Source organism: Gadus chalcogrammus, chromosome 23 (genome assembly GCF_026213295.1).
Source record: "Gadus chalcogrammus isolate NIFS_2021 chromosome 23, NIFS_Gcha_1.0, whole genome shotgun sequence".
NCBI classification, from domain to species: domain Eukaryota; kingdom Metazoa; phylum Chordata; class Actinopteri; order Gadiformes; family Gadidae; genus Gadus; species Gadus chalcogrammus.
Window position 1 is genome coordinate 12,530,588 of NC_079434.1, and position 16,370 is coordinate 12,546,957.

At 46.9% G+C, this 16,370-nt stretch overlaps 1 protein-coding gene across 1 annotated transcript; it reads right to left on the bottom strand.

Annotated features, from left to right (window-relative positions):
* Nucleotides 1–5,396: 5,396 nt before the first annotated feature.
* rab18a (RAB18A, member RAS oncogene family) lies at nucleotides 5,397–16,035 on the bottom strand. Its single transcript, XM_056584133.1, has 7 exons — nucleotides 15,816–16,035; nucleotides 13,816–13,871; nucleotides 11,157–11,218; nucleotides 10,590–10,662; nucleotides 9,464–9,582; nucleotides 8,590–8,656; nucleotides 5,397–7,587 (listed from the first exon to the last, which is right to left on the bottom strand). The coding sequence occupies exons 1-7, from the start codon at nucleotides 15,881–15,883 to the stop codon at nucleotides 7,421–7,423; spliced, it is 612 nt and encodes a 203-aa protein (XP_056440108.1). The 5' UTR covers nucleotides 15,884–16,035; the 3' UTR covers nucleotides 5,397–7,420.
* Between the last annotated feature and the right edge of the window lie 335 nt (nucleotides 16,036–16,370).

Sequence of the window (16,370 nt, forward strand, 5' to 3'; positions counted from 1 at the left end):
CAAAACTTGGTCCAAAAGTCGAGGACAAAAAATGACATTTGCCGACATCTCTGGTGCCTGGTGTTATAATGTAGCTTGAATGAAGACGTTTTACTCAAATGTTAAACCATGTGACAATTTGTCTGCTGGACTATAAGCTTTAGGTAAGAAGCCGTCAGAAATAGACGGCAAGCTACTACAACTGCAGAGGGAGCTTCCCAGAAATAAAAACAATTACGCAAATTAAATGAATACATATACAAAAATGAACCTTGGATGATAACACACAGCCGTTGCTGTTATTCCGTCCCGCCAGCGACAAACGCTGAATCAGACACTTCTCCAGAGCATGAGCAGAGCATGATGTCATCCCGCTCCACAAGAGCTGCTGCCTACCGCTGGAATCTGGACGAACGTAAATGTTTGACAGCAGCGAGGTTGCCCGCTGCTCAGACGAGCCAGGCTATATCCACTGCCATACATTCGTCTTTTGGTAGCTGCCCCGGGGGCCCTCAAGAGGTGAGGAGCCAAGATCAGGGGCCCCTCAGAGTAAGCTGACCCCCGCGCTACACCCCCACACCGCAGTCACCGTATCTCCCGACCTCCCCCCAGGAGGACGGCCCTAGGGGGGGCTCTGGCGTTCAATGTGAAGCCTCTCGAGCTTGCTGTGTTTGTAGAGGCTGATGTGGAGTCGGCGAGAGCGCAAGGAGTTCTCCAGCGCCGGTGCCACTTTGCATTAAGCAGTGGCGGGGAGCCAGCAGGGCAGTAACGTGTGCCCCCCCCCCAGCCCAGTCCGCGTCAAGGTGGCGAAGTTTAGACAAAACAGGGGCGCCTCAAAGCCGTTGCGCCCCATCGCCTTAAGCAGTGTGACCACCCTATCATTATATTACACACGCGCCGCACAGAACCGATAGGAGCGCTCCCACGCAGAACCCGACAACAATGCTCTCGTCACACGTACATCTGGTTCTGTGAGTCATGCCCGCTGGGTACAGGGTTTAACATCGGGAGAAAACTCTCTAGCAACAACATTGTAACATAGGAGAAGCACTTCTACCGCAGAGCACTGTCTAAGCATTTTGGAGTGCGGAACATTATAGGTTGTATCAGTGAGATTTTCCTTCCTTCAGACCACAAGCCAATTATAATGTTTGGAAGGGAAGTTGAAGTAGCTGTTGAGAGATACCAGACCCGCCACTATTAGCCTAAATAGATGCGGGTCTCTCGATTTTTAAATCAAGGCTGTTCCGTGTCCTTGTTTTGCAAACAAAGTGTATGGAAAGACCTATGCATGAGTTTCGATGGTGTACACTTTTAACACTTGGTCGATTTTAATGCCTGTTAAAGTCGACCCGAAATTCTTCAAATGTGCTGGTAGCCTATAGCGTATGAGCTGGTAAATATATTTAACACGATAAGTAATATGAATATTACAACAATCAAAATACTTAAACTATGTGCTAAACAGATTACAATTAGTTTGTACACTTCACATTCATGTGTTAAGAAAAATAAGTACAACAATAAATAACATGGTTTAACTGAACATTTAGGCAGATCTATTATAAAGTCATGTTTCTTTTGTTTTTGCATCCTATATACAAATTGAACATTCTCAAGAACTAATCTAAAAAATTGAATAAATAAACCTTGAAGACCCAGCGTGGTTTGGCAAAGTGTGTCAAATGACCATCTAGTTGATTCCCAGGGATCATTGGACCACCGTCACAGGCCCTGCAGTCTTGGCTCCCTAACCCCCTTGCCACTAAAACGTTGTGCCGGTCGGGGGAACCAGAGATCAAAAGGCGCCTTCTCCCAAACAATTAGCCTGACGGTAGCAGTAACAATTTCCGACGCCCACCCAAAAGACTCTGGCGGGGTTGAACTCCACAACACCCGTCACACCTTTTGTTATTCCCCCTAATCTGACTGAAAAACAATCCCGTAGACAGAGGGGGTAGTGGACACAGACGGTCTGGATTAACCAGAGTCCACATATGTTTTAAGTGCTCTTTGTTTGTGTGACCCGGCTACAGTTTCCATGGGGAGAGCTTCGTTTGGGACCGGGCTTGTCCTGGTGGGAGAGGCATAGCCTTGGCTTTGTGTTTTTCAGATTCAATTGTCTCCACGCGGGACCACTGCTCACGGTCAAGCTGGAAAAGTGATAGAGTGGCCTGGAGTAGTCTGTAATAAGGTGAGCCCCCGAGCAGTAAGACTTTGAGCAAACACCTAAAAGTGGTAAAAACATTATACTGGAAAACGTATCCCAGACCCTTTTCCTAAGAGTGCAAATATAATTTTTGTCTTAAGCGGAGGCCTCCAGCAGTAAGACAATGTGCAAACACCTAACAGTGGTAAAAGCATTATACTGGAAAACGTATCTCAGCCCCTTTAGTAGGAGTGCAAATGTAACTTTTAACATGTAACGGGGGACATTGTTAGGCCTAGCTGATCTCCGGGTACCCTTCAAAGTGTGTGAAATTGTGGAGCTGTTAGGTTTACAATACATTCCCTGGTCCGACCCCAAAAGCCAGATCAGCCTGGCAAAGAGAAATAAGCAGCGCAATTAAAACACTGAGGGACAGATTATTTATACAAAATAATGAATTTGTTTCTATACATGCCAATCATTTCACCCAAAGGGGGGTTTAATAATATAGATTTTTCTTCAAAGCGCAGCGGTGTAAAATGTGCGTCTTTTCCATGAAAGTGTTTGAGGCATGTGGAAAGCGTACACCCAGGCCATGTTGACACAGAGTGATTAGTTTATTATAGAAGGCGATGGCCTCCATGTTGCAGCAGCACCATGAGCGAGCGATCCGGAAGGCGTTCTCCTGAAAACCAGTGAATGTCACGCCGTCCATCGGATCCGAGAAGGTGTTGAGGTGGGGGCGGCGGCCTGTGGCCAGCAATCTGCCACACGGGAGCACCGCGATGGTGGTGGTGGTGGTGGTGGGATGATGAATGGAGCCACTCATCCTTACATTCTGTTTCCATAGGGGTGGTGGTGGCGGGGGGCATACCCCTGCTGTCCCATATTGGGCCAAATGTGCTTATTGCCACAGTAACATGAGGCCAGGATGAAAAGCAACCCCCATTGCTCGCAGAGTTTCTCTTTCAGGGCGTGGGGACCCTACCTAGCCCACTGCTTTCCTTGGGGCCTTTACACAGGGCTCCGTGTTTTCCAGAATAACAAGTGTGACTTACTACGCAATCATTTAGGTATAAATTAGATTGACAGAGTTTCAAATATGAGGAAACTCAATTACAGCCAGATTACATGTTGAGCTGAATTACATGGATCAGTGGGCCAGAGGTTCACACTAAACAAGGGTGGAGGTTTCCTTCCTTTGCCAAGTCTGACAGTTATTAAATTAGGGGAGGGGGTGGGGGTCTTTGCTTGATTGATAGACAGGGATGTAGGTCGTCTGCCTCTGAAATTGTAAGCCGATGTCTCTGGTGACACCTGTGTCCGTGTCTGTTTATGATATGACATTCCCAAGATGTTCCTGGCGTCAGGTGACATTCTGTTGGCCTTATGACATAAACACTCAGCCCACACAAGGTGCAAGAGACCAGGAAAGAGCAGGTGTGTTGAGGTCAATGTCAGGCCCTGGAAGGTCAACCCAAAGTTCAACGGGGACAAGCGCAGGTCACAGATCTGCGCTACGGGATCAGAACTGAAATGGGATGCTGTGCCTTTTCCTTTGCAAAAGGCCAACTTGTTAAGTGCAAGCGGGTGCGACAGTGTAAACACAGGGTTCTGCATAATCAAAGGGCTTCAACCTGTGCTGACAGAGCCATCAGTTCTGGGCAGACAGGCCCTTACCTCATAGTCCTCTGGTGCTACAAGGGTAACCTAAGAGAGTTGCTCTGCTCCGGCTGGAAGGGAAGGAAGGAGCGAGCATCAAAGGCATTTCTTTCTACCTCACTTCTGGAAGTGAATGGAGAGCAGTCAGAAGACCCACAGGTGCCCCCCCGCCCTCATCAGGTTTTGAGCCCACCTCACGGAACCCTGGATTTCCTTTTTATATAAATAAGACCACAAGGCCCAGAGACCTTGAACCCAAGTCCAAACCCTGTGATCTCAGAGGCAGCCAGCTGTACTTCTCTTCATAACTCGAGCATGTTAACACCCCAGTAGACTAGGCTAACTACACCATCCAAAACCAAACATTAAGTGGCTGCAACAGGACCATATCTTTCCATTGTTTTCCTCCAGGTACTCAGCCTGGCAAAACAATCAGCCGATGGTGACTGGAAGAGGGAACGACAAATTGAGTGACGTCTGGGGAACCCGACACCTCATGCATCGATGCGCGACGTCTCATAACGTTTTAACACACGACAGCACGGGCCGATCCCCTGAAGGGCCGGTCAGAGCGCAAGGCATCCAGGATCCATACGCCCTGCGCCTGAAGCTGAAGAGGAGACTAACAGACACTGGTGTTAATTGGAACCAGAGCCGCTGCCTGCAGCTATCCCGACTGGCTGGGATACACAGGAAAGGCTGTGCAGACAAGACAGCAGTCAATCGGGTGAATTCTTTTTTTTAGAGGGAACCTTCATGGCCTCGGAGAGCAGGCAGGTGGGGGTAGTGCTGAGAGATTGGCATATTGTAAATCACTCTGTTTCCCACCAACTCCAACACGTCACTGTAGTTTACTAGGAATCACACAAGAGTCATGGGTGATTGAAGACTGGGGGAAAGCACATGGGACTAATACATTCCAACCTGTTTGAAATTAACAAATTGTCTTTAAAGAAAAAAAAGTGTGTGGGGGGGGGGGTGCAGTGTGACCCGTCACATTTGGACAACTCATCACTTTTTTTTTTCCATCTGACGAAATTCTCAATCCTTCGTCAACTATGTTCAAAAGAACATGAGATATTTCAGACGAAGCGGCTGATGTTTTTCAGTGTAGACTTGAGGAAACGGCGGTAGCACATTGTTGGAACACATTGAAGGCATTAGTGCTTTATGCCTCCGTTGTTGTTTGACCGAGACATATTTCCAGATGACTGGCTGGACTGTGGCAGGAGAGGAGGAATACGCAATGAGGGCCAGAGTCTTCGCTCTGGCCTGCCAGCGCAGCACCCTTTCATAATCACACAGGCATTATGTGCATCCCGGCTGAGAGAGATTCAGAGAGAGAAGAGAGAGCTAGAGAGTTATGACTGTGGTGGCGTTTCCCCGAGAGACTGCCAAAGGGCGATGATTTAGACAAGTCACAGGTCTAGGGGTCTGAGGATTCCTCGGACACTGTTTAAACACGCGTCTCTTCTGAAGGAGCGAGAAATGCGAGGGGAGCCGGGGTGATGAAGCCCTCACCTAGCAGCAACATTTCCAACACGTAACCATGGCAGCAGAGTTGTGGGCCATCTTCGGTAACCGCTCGGACAAGAGGTTTTAGAAACAACCACTAGAAGTGTTGGCTTGCAGGGATCGAACCGGCCATTGTGGGCGCCACAAATACGGCGCGGAATATGAACGAACAGAAGAGGAATCGTTTTGAAAAAGCACTTTATTGAGTTTAATACATTGGCCGATTTTAATGGTGTAATATTTATAAGCACAGCTTTACAAATTATACAGGACAGATTTCAGAAAGATTCCTCAAATCACATGGTTTTACAAAGTCTGCATATTGTTTTTACATATGGATTATAAACAAGATAAAGAGAAGTCTATACTGATGAAAGTTAAATGTAGTTCTACTTTGAACAAGAGTCAACATAAGAATCTAAACAGGTTTGTTTTTAATGTTAACGAATAACTTACCCTATTGTTAAAAATTTATGAGCCACCGTAATGACATATACAGCAAACATATACAGCAAAACAAAAAGGAAAAGTATTTTCCATGCAGTGCAAAGCCGATAAAACGTCTACATTTTCACTAGACACAAAGGCATCTGTGCCCTCGTCCACATCCCTGTCCTGAGGAGACGGCCTCGCAGTCCTACATTTCGTGGAATCCGCAGACGTGCGACAATCACTCAAACACAGTCACTACAAACACAGTCATGGGTCAGGGCCATGGTACATTTGTATCTGCCTCCCCAAGACCAGCACGACGACAGCCGCACTGGTAAACCCATTAGCGGGTTTCGTTTGATTTTTTTTTTTCCTATTCCAATGGAAACACCCCTATGACTCACTATCCTGTTTAATATTGGACACTTTTTCCTTTTGTCTAAGTCCAGTCGCGAATAAAAGGCCCCAATATGAAAAAGGCCATTGGTCGGAATAACCAATATTTTACTAACGCTATCTGCTAGAGCGGGGGGGGGGGGGTGACACAAGGGAAGACCAGCATGAGATCCCCCACATTAAAGCAACATCTTTCTTAGAAAAAAAGTGTGCCATTTATTGAGCTTCTCTTATTCCCCTGACATGACTGGGAGAGCTAATCCGTGCCAGTCCTCCATTCACGAGCAGCCTTTCCAAGAGCGGGTTATGAAGCTTTGGAATCGTTATGTTTTATTGTAAACTGTCCGTCCAAAAAAATTAAAGGACCCGACTATGCTGTAAAGAAAAAGGATGGGTAGGGGGGGGGGTTTGCATTATCATCAGGCATGCGATTGGGCAGAGACCAGGGAACATGCAGAGCTGGGGTCGGGTGTGTGTATAGGACAATAAAAGGCATGCTGGAGACACTATGGAAGGCTTTGGTCAAAAATAACAAACCAATGTTAAAATGACAAGTCAGATTGGCAAGAATGAACATTAAATGGATTCCCTTTTTAGCATTTCAAAAATAAAAATAAATGAACACACAAAAAAAACACGGAAGTCTGTCCTTCGACAGATAAATGCTAAACAAATGACCAAGCAAAAGCTTCCTAATTAATCGGGGCACATGCCAGGAAGGGGTGCGAGAGATTTTCAGAGGAGTTTTTTAGCACTGCCTGACATCAGGCAGTGTGAGGGGATTGAACAAAACACCCCGGCCCCCCCAAAAAAACGAGAACACTGTATATGAGCACGGCTGGTGAATGTTAAGAGGCAGGACCCATCTTGGGAGTCACAGGGAAAAGTGCCACAGTCTGAGTCTTTAATGTTTATGGATGGACTTCTGCTTAGGACAACACGCACACACTCACTCACGCACACGGACACAATGGGGCTGCAGGGATTTCCTTTCCTTTTTCTGTTTTCATCATGTGTTTGTCAGCGTCCGTGTCTGTGCACCCATCTAGCGCCAGAATCTTTGTACATGTGCGGTCCATGTGTGTGAGTGTGCATGACTGTTTGTGTGGGTCTGAGTGTATTGTGTGTGTATTTGTGTGTGTGCACGAGTGTGTGTGTGTGTGTGTGTGCACGCATGTATTAATGTGCGTGTGTCTGAGTGTATTCATGTGCGTATGCGCGTGTATTCATGTATTCGTGTGTGTGTGTGTGTGTGTGTGTGTTTCTCTGTGGGTGTGTGTGTGGCGTCTACACCAGGGAGCAGTAGCCCCCACAGCTGCCTCCGCCCGCGTCCTCGTCGGTCAGGTGGACGCGGCCGTGGCCCTCGCTCTGCCACAGCCCGGGGCTCTGGATGATCTTCTCCACCAGCTCCTCAAAGGCACACTGCACTCCGTCCCGGGTCTTGGCGCTGGCCTCTGGGCCGCGACAAAGGCGAGGGGAGGACAAGACGCACGAACAGAAGGTCAACGCCAACACGGGGTTAAACACAGAAGATGCATCAAGAGGAAAAAAACAAACACACGACGTGTTGTGTGTTGTTGAGATTAAGAGGCTTCGAAGATGACGGGGAAGGGGTAGAGGAAAGAAGAGAAAAATAAAGGGAAGAGGAGAATAAGAACAAAAACTGACAGGCAGGATGAGGGAAACGCAAGGCGCGCGTCAAGGTCCGAGAAGCCAAAAGAGACAATAACACGAAATGGAAATCAGAAAAGAGGGGGGAGGGGGGGGGGGAGAGAGAGAAAGGGAACGATAGAGGAGAGAGACACAACAAGAGCGAGCGTCTGCACTACGGTGTGGTCATGCTCCCCCGGCCGGGGAAGCCAGCAGTGGAAAACGTCTCAACACTAACTGTCAAGCTCTGACACCAATCACGGGTCTGAGGAGGAGCCGGGTCGAGGACATTGGCAACTCCCCTTCCTCTAGATGGTGTGGTCCAGGAACAATATGACTCAACACTACAACCTGTGCATGACCGTATCAATCATGCTGAAAAAAGTCATCATCATAAAATGTGTTTCACTTTGTTAAACCGCCCCAGATATATTAAGAGAGAACAGTGCGTGATTTCCAATAAACTTCCCCCTTTTAATAAAGGAGGAAGATGGAACACTTGGGGCTGATAAAGAACACGCTGCTATTGCAACACAATCCTTGAAAGGCTTCCTTTGAAATCTTTTTTTTCCTGGCAAATCTTTCAAATTCAAACACACATTGATCAGACGCAGAAGAGCCTTCACAGAAGATCCGCGTAGGCTCTTTAACGTTTCAGATTGTTTCTAAAGAGAACCCCAAACTCCCGTGCCGTCCTGCGTCAAGGTATGAGTTATTTCAGAGAAAGACCCCCACCCCCATCCCATCCCGATTCAGAGAAGCCCGCCGTAAGTCCTGGTCTTCTGAGCGAGGGAAATCCGACTTACCTATAAAAAGCATGGAATGTTTTCGCGCAAACTTCAGCCCCTCGTTCCTGTCTAGTTCGTGGTTTTCCTAAAACAAAAAGGGAGAGAGGTAGTGGTGTGTTAGGAGCGCTGTCTGGTAGGTGGGCTGTACACAAAGCACGCAGCTAGAAGACGAGAAGAACAGACAAAGGAACACTGCATCTCTAGACAGAGATGCTGGGTATTTTGTCTTGACAGTGCGCTCACGTCATTGGCGCTATGAAATAGGATCTTGGATTAAGGCATTTCCAATGAATGCGTGACGTGATTAGGTTGACGTCTGAAGTTTAAGGAGGAAAAGATCACTACTAATTATCGCACCAACCAAAGACAAAGTAATAACATCTTTACGTGACACCATGGCTAATCTTGTATAAAAACTCACATTCAGGCATCCAGTGTTCCTGCAGAGACAAATTGACTCGTGCATAGTACACCAATTTATAAATAAGGAAAAGAGCAAGTAGGTTCGCACTCTGTAAAACAGGTAACACAAGACTTTTCCTGAACCGAAACCCAAAGTGGATATACAGTGTAGACATCCCCAATGTGTGTCACATTTTATCTTCATAATTAATCTACATGGCCATCACTGTGTGGTTCAGCAGCTCATTCCAGCTAAACCTTAAGCGTTCCTTATCGATTATTTCCGTGTCAGGAACAGCTGGTGGTGCAAAATGCGGTCCAAGTAGGCCATGGCCGGGAACATTTCATTGCGTAGTGTTGTTTCGTCCGCGGTAAAAACAAGACAGTCCACAATCGTCGACCCGCTCATCCACCCTCCACTAATCCGCTCATCTCTGCTTGACGAGGCTCGGAGCGAAGCCACCTCAAACACGCAGGAAGAACCACACACCTTATCTATCTTGTTGCCGACCAGCATCTTCACAAGGTCGTTCCTCGTACAGTACGTCTCCAGCTCGTTCAGCCAGTTGTCCAGCTTGGTGAAGGTGTCGCGCTGTGTAACGTCATACACTGATGGAAAACACACACACACACACACACTTTATCTCCCAGTAATGAGGGCAAGGCTGCCTGGTTCCCGAGGGACACACACATGGCCACTGTAAGCGAGGGAATCCTGCCGTTTTGGCATTGGACGCACGGGGTCACCGAAGAATGTAAAAGGAGCGCATTGACGTGCACGGCTGGCGCAGTGCGTGTGTGAATGCCGTCATGCCGTTTTGAGGTTTTGGTATTTTCAAGGCTATCAGAAACAAATGTAAAAAAGATATCATTAGTCGTGTTCCAAATCGTTTAAGTCACATAACGGACGTTATTTTTTATGAGGAAACGTCGGCCGTGCCCGTTTCCATAGCGCAACGCCGTCAATGACTTCAGTCTGTTACCAATTGAAAACAAACAAAAGAAAAAGGGCTCTCGCTAAAAACGTCTAAAACACGACATCCTAAAGCGGGATCAAATAACAGAAACCACAAAGCGGAATATAAAAAAAAAAAACAACAGCAACCGAAGACTGAAATCTTTCTGCTTTTATTATTGAAACTCTACCGGGAGCTCCCTAGTCCCTATCTGCAGGGCCCGGGCGCAGCGCGTACTACCACGTCGCTGGCTGCTAATGACAGGTCAGCGGAGGAGGTCTGCCGAGGCCGCATCCGCTGCCACTTGGCTCTCTGCGTGCACATACATATGCAAGGCCGTTTAACGGGGACCGGAGTACGAAACGGGTACAAAGTGATGAGATGTATATGTATAAAACGAGAGAGAGAGGCCACAGGATGAAAAGCCATCATCCTCTTTACAATTGAGCAAGGGGGGGGGCGGAACGTGTTAAATTGAGATTGCAGTGTTTGTATAAAACCACACACACACACACACACACACACACACACACACACACACACACACACACACACACACACACACACACACACACACACACACACACACACACACACACACACACACACACACACACACACACACACACACACACACACGACGGTTAGCCGTGCGCTTACCCAGGATGACTCCCTGGGCTCCCCTGTAGTAGCTGGGCGTCAGGGTTCGGAAGCGCTCCTGGCCCGCCGTGTCCTGTAAAACACAAGCAGCTCAGTCCGGCTGGACCCACACTCAGCGGGGGAGGAGAGGGAGAGGAGGGAGAGGCTGATTAGGAACCAGAAGGAATGGAAGAAGCTAATTAAGGAGCAGAAGAAGCAGAAGAAAAACCCTAAAGAGAAGAAGCTGCAGAAGACAATAAAGTAAGCAGAGCAAAATCGGAGCGTAGAAAAGAAAGAAATTAGACATTTCTCTATTTGTCCAAATAATGTCTTACAGAGAGAGTAGAATGATGTAACTTGAGCGCCATCTAGTGGGTGCTTGAGTGAACTACAAAAGTAAAGGATGAGAGATTTTGAGAGAACATGGGGCAGAGGGTCCCAACCTTTTGCTTTGACTGACACACACACACACACACACACACACACACACACACACACACACACACACACACACACACACACACACACACACACACACACACACACACACACACACACACACACACACACACACACTTCAAAACTCACCCATATTGCCAACTTGGCTTTGTTGCCCTCGACACTGATGGTCTTCACCTTAAAGTCGACACCTAGACACAAAAAAGACACACACACACGCAGGTCAATCCATCAGATGCGTCACGGTTACCTCATCGTACGACTCTCCCGGGTTGTGCGTTGACGAAGCAGCCAAGAATACTCCGCTGACAACGACGGACCGTAATCATCGGTGATGGATGGTCCAAACACACGTGCCACCCACACAAACGTCCCTGAACTACCGCTGAGCCCACCCCACTCCCCCCTTTCCGCGGTGCTCAGACGGGGCTCCGAGCCCAGCCCGCGTCTTGTATTCAGATTAGCGTTAATTCAACCCAGAGAGAGGACCGGACGGACGGGTCCGGCTATAAAATGCTAATCGGCCCGCTGGCTCCGAATGAATATCGGAAATTCATAAATAACCCGAACCTCATCGTGTCGGAAGGAGGCCTCGTTCACCCCCTGACGTATAGATGTTTTACCAAGAAAAACAACGCCCCCCCCCCCCCCCCCCCCAGCGGTTCACCCCCCCCGTGACCCCTGCTTGATGTGCAAAGCATTATTGAGTTTGGATGATACATGGCGGCGGCGGCAGCCCCCTGGGCGCCGACCACCGCTGACAGACTGAGCAGGGGGACCAACGCCGGCAGACCGGGCCGCCTCTTACATCTGGTTAGGAAATAAATAAAGAGAACGGAGGAGGCGGCGGGGGTCGCCTTCAGTCCAAGCCCCAGGACCAGAGGGGGGCTGGGAGCGCGCGCACACACACACACACACACACACACACACACACACACACACACACACACACACACACACACACACACACACACACACACACACACACACACACACACACACACACACACACACACACACACAAAATTACATCAGCAAACACTGTTGTGGTATTTACAGCAGCACACAGCCCTTCCCTGGCCCTGGAGCCCTCTCTGCAGGCCCGGCTCGGCCAGCTGTGTTTACTAGCCGACTACAAGCCGGAGCGCGACCAGCCCAAACACGCAGCAGCAGCAGCAGCATCTGTTGGAAATGTCACACAACAAGATACTGCGGCCATGCAATGCGGTCGGGGGGGGGGGGGCGCGACTCCGTCGGAACAGGACGTTTCCAGAACGAAACTCGGAACAGCCGCGGTACAGAGAGGACGACACGGGCTCACACAGAGCAACAACACTGCGTATCCGTCTCGCGTAGAAACATGCACGGCGGTTACAACGAAGAAACAATGTTTTGTTTTTTTTATGCTTCTGCTGTTTGTGGCGTTCCGTACATTCGAAGCTACCTCCCTGGGCGCTCTTTGAGGGTGAAGTTATCCCAGGATGTGATGGGAGCGTTGCTAATTCACTAAAAGGGCTTTGGAGAGTCATAAATGAAAACTGGTGCCAAGGGATACTTACCCTCCCTATCCAGAAAGGATGTGGGTGTAAAAGGAGTACAAATTCAAATAAAAAAACACTACAGTACCTTACAGCAATCAGCTCGAAGGCTAATCAGTGGCTCTCAGAGCCATAGGTTTGTGTTCGGAAATTACAAAATGCACCCTCAACGGATCTCTGATTGTGGGTTGTGATTGTGATTGGGCTCTGATTGTGTTCCCACTTCACAAGCGTTATGCTTTCTACTACAGACCTTTTGAGGGGACTTCATCTCAAGTCAATTAGGGGTCGGACTTGTCAGAAGTTCTGTACACATTCGTTTTGTATAGAGTCCCGGATGGACAAATGACAACAGCAGTGAGCATCAATCACTGTCAAGGGGAATTTTGATCTAAATGGGCCTTTTGGCAAACTGTGTGTCTTGTGTGCAGCTTCTCAAACCGCCAGTGAGAACAAAAGCTCTTCTCTGGCTGCACAAACAAAATCAATGAAAAAAATCAATGAATAAGAATCCACAGAAGGACTATTTCTGGCTTTCAGGAACTCTAACTAAAAACATAAATAGACACATTTAGGGCACGTTAACCTTCCCAGCTTACAAGAAGCGCCAAGAACCAATTCTACCCTAAAAAAAAAACAATGACACACAAACAATGGATGACACAACCTTGGAGTAAGGATCACTATTTCAGCACATCAGGTTGATGGCTGGTTATATTCCATGTATCCCTACCCCATGAGGGATAATAAAATGTGCAGCTGGATTGTAGAAAAGTGTGTTGTGCAGGTGACAGCTGTAGTTCAAGAGGCGCTCTCTACACACAGACGGCCTGTATCACAGAATCCTTTCTGTTATGGAGACCAACTTTAGGTCACAAAAAAAAAGTTGTGTGATCCAAAGTTCGTCTGCAATACAGAAAAGACATTGACGCACACAACAAGAGGCCTGGCCTTTCCAATATTTATGGCAAACACTACAGAGTTTGACGTGTGAGTAAGTTGACGTGGGTCTAGTGTGCAGGCTGGTAGTGATTGACCGGTGCGATAAAAGAGTCTTATTAAGTCGGTACAATGGTGGACGGTTGGAATGACGTCACTGGGAGACTGTGAACCCTATGGCGGCTGAAGCAAAAGATAGCCTGTGGTCGCTATTATCTTTAGTCAAAAACGTTTGCCATAAAGTTTAGATTCTCAATCGATGCTGCACCTAAAGCACTGGTATTGGCACTGGTATTGTACCATATACTCACCGATTGTTGCAGTTTGATCTGGATCAAATGTGTCATCTGTGAATCTTAATAGGAGACTGTAAAGAAAAGAGGAGAAAAAATGAGTCATCTTTGAGAGGCAGTTCTTAACGGTTCTTATCTTTCTTGGGTATTGCTTTTATTAGGGAGCTAGGCTGTGGCTCTGATATCTCGTGTCCACTGCCTCAACCCTGGCCTCAACCCTGGCCAACCAGGAGATTGTGGAGCTAGAATGTCCTGTATGTCCCAGACTCCCTCATTTAGATTAACTCTTTCTGGTTCCCATTAAAACACACACACACACACACACACACACACACACACACACACACACACACACACACACACACACACACACACACACACACACACACACACACACACACACACACACACACACACACACACACACACACACACACGACATCATTGGTTGCTCTAAGTCAGGTGGCCCTGGGTTCACGTGCAGACTGTGAATAATTGAGTGCAAAGGCCTTAATCACTGCACCGTCGATGACGTGGAAGGCTTTCTCATTTCCCCTGGACACGACTGAGCGGCGTGACGCTCCTAGCTTTCATCGTGCCCATCAGGAGAGATGTTTAGTGAGAGCAATGTGTCACTGTTTGCAGTCTGCATCGTAGTACCTTTTTGTAGGTCAATTAAAATCTGTGCATCCATTGCCAGGTACACATCATCAAGCCTACGATGCGAAGGCTTCAGTAGATTGGAATAGTGTATAAAAAAAGTATAAAATAAACTAAAGGCTAGCCCAGCTGCAGGATGATCAAACATCATGAGTGTGTGTCTGAAATAACATGGGAATCCGAATCAAACTATCATTAAAGAAATTAGCTAAGCATGTTAGTCATTTCAGCTGTAAAGCTAGATGGAAGAATGGTGCGTTAAACATTACATTTGCAGTAACAGGGAATTTGTTTATTGTTTCTATTGGCACGTTACACTCTCAATGATCTTGGTAATGAAGATTGAATTTTTGTTTAGAATCAAAAGTAATTTTAATCAATAATATTATGGCCTTTTCAGAATGTATATTGTTGCATCATCAGATTTGTTATTGTTTTAAGCAAGTATTTATTTTCTCCAGGCAGTTGAAATATTTAAATGATGCCTGTGCGTGCATTTCATTGAGATGAGTGCATCATCAGATCAGATGCCTAGGGTGCTCATTACCATAGTCTGAAATGTGATGGTTCAGGGCTAAGGCTGGCTATAAGCAATCTTTCATGCCGTGTAAACCACAGCCCCGGATATTACGGTGACCAACCCACAGGGTTAGGTTATGAATTGGCAATGGCACGCTCAAAAGGCTGACTTGGACATAGAATAGACCTGCACATCGTATCACATTAGACGGGTTAGTGGTTGTTACATAGAGCTCCTTTCTCAGAAGCTGGCAAAAACCAACAGGAAAGCACTACTAAACATGCATACACAGATCTAGAAAAAAATGGTATAACCAACTGCTTTCCTAGTCGTGGTGGCTTGTGTATCCAAACAGACTTATAGGATTGTATTAGCTGAAAACGATATTGCAACGTGGGTTATTGTGGTGGATTTGACTTGATTGCAAGAGAAGTATTTGGGGTCAGATGTTGTAGCCATGGACTCACATCGACCTACTATGACAGTACTCATTTCATATGAATATGAAAACATGGGGCAACAGATCAATCCTCCCTCCAAGGTCTGGTCAAGTCACACCGTCGCAACCTTCTCCAATAACTTCTCTCTCTGGATGCCAAGGATGAAGTAAGACTTGCTACCAAGCTATGTAATGCTAGCTTATTGGCCAAACCCTTCCTAAATGGGCTAAAATCATTATAACGACCTGACTGTTAACCAATGCGTCCTTCCTATTGTTTATGTCAGCTTTTATTTGATTCATATCAGTTCAAGTTGAACCAGATTGTTAGGTAGTCTTAGCTTTTGCTGACATTAAGAGCCACGACGTCAACTTCTTGGAGGTAGCTAACCTTCTTACCTTGACTTTCCAACACCACTTTCTCCGATTATCAATATCTTCAGCGTTGTTAAAATGCCTTCTTCCATTCTATCTTATTATATTAGGTTTGATGCAAACCTAACTGGGGAGCGATATAAATAACAACGTAAGAGGCTGGTGTGGCTGTGAAGAGCCCCAGACCAGAGATATTTTGACAGCTTTTTTTTCTGAGATTCCAGTCCACTGAGTACACATCCGGTAGTTGCTGACGTCACTTCCGGGAACATATGCATCATGCGAAAACAAGTGGTATTATACGTGTTCATATCATTTACAAAAATATATACTTTTTTATCACCTTTTTCTATTGCTGAAGAAAAAAAGGAAAAATTGACTTCCGTTGTCAAGTGATATTGTATCATGTTGCATTTCATTTAAAATTGATTATGTTGAGATCTGAGATGAGATGTTATGTTGAAAGACAGGCGGCCTAATTTCCATTGTTGACCAGGCTTGTACCTACATTATCACGCAAATTCACGGTTGTCCATGCAGAGTGGTCACCCATCCTTACTACATGGTGCAGTGATCCCC

Excerpts from the sequence above, each read along its gene's own strand:
- rab18a (XM_056584133.1), bottom strand. The coding sequence starts at position 15,883 with ATGGAAGAAGGCATTTTAACAACGCTGAAGATATTGATAATCGGAGAA. Across the intron at positions 10,663-11,156 it reads AAGCCAAGTTGGCAATATGG|GACACGGCGGGCCAGGAGCG; the intron begins GTGAGTTTTGAA and ends TGTGTTTTACAG. Across the intron at positions 8,657-9,463 it reads TCGGCAACAAGATAGATAAG|GAAAACCACGAACTAGACAG; the intron begins GTGTGTGGTTCT and ends TTTTTGTTTTAG.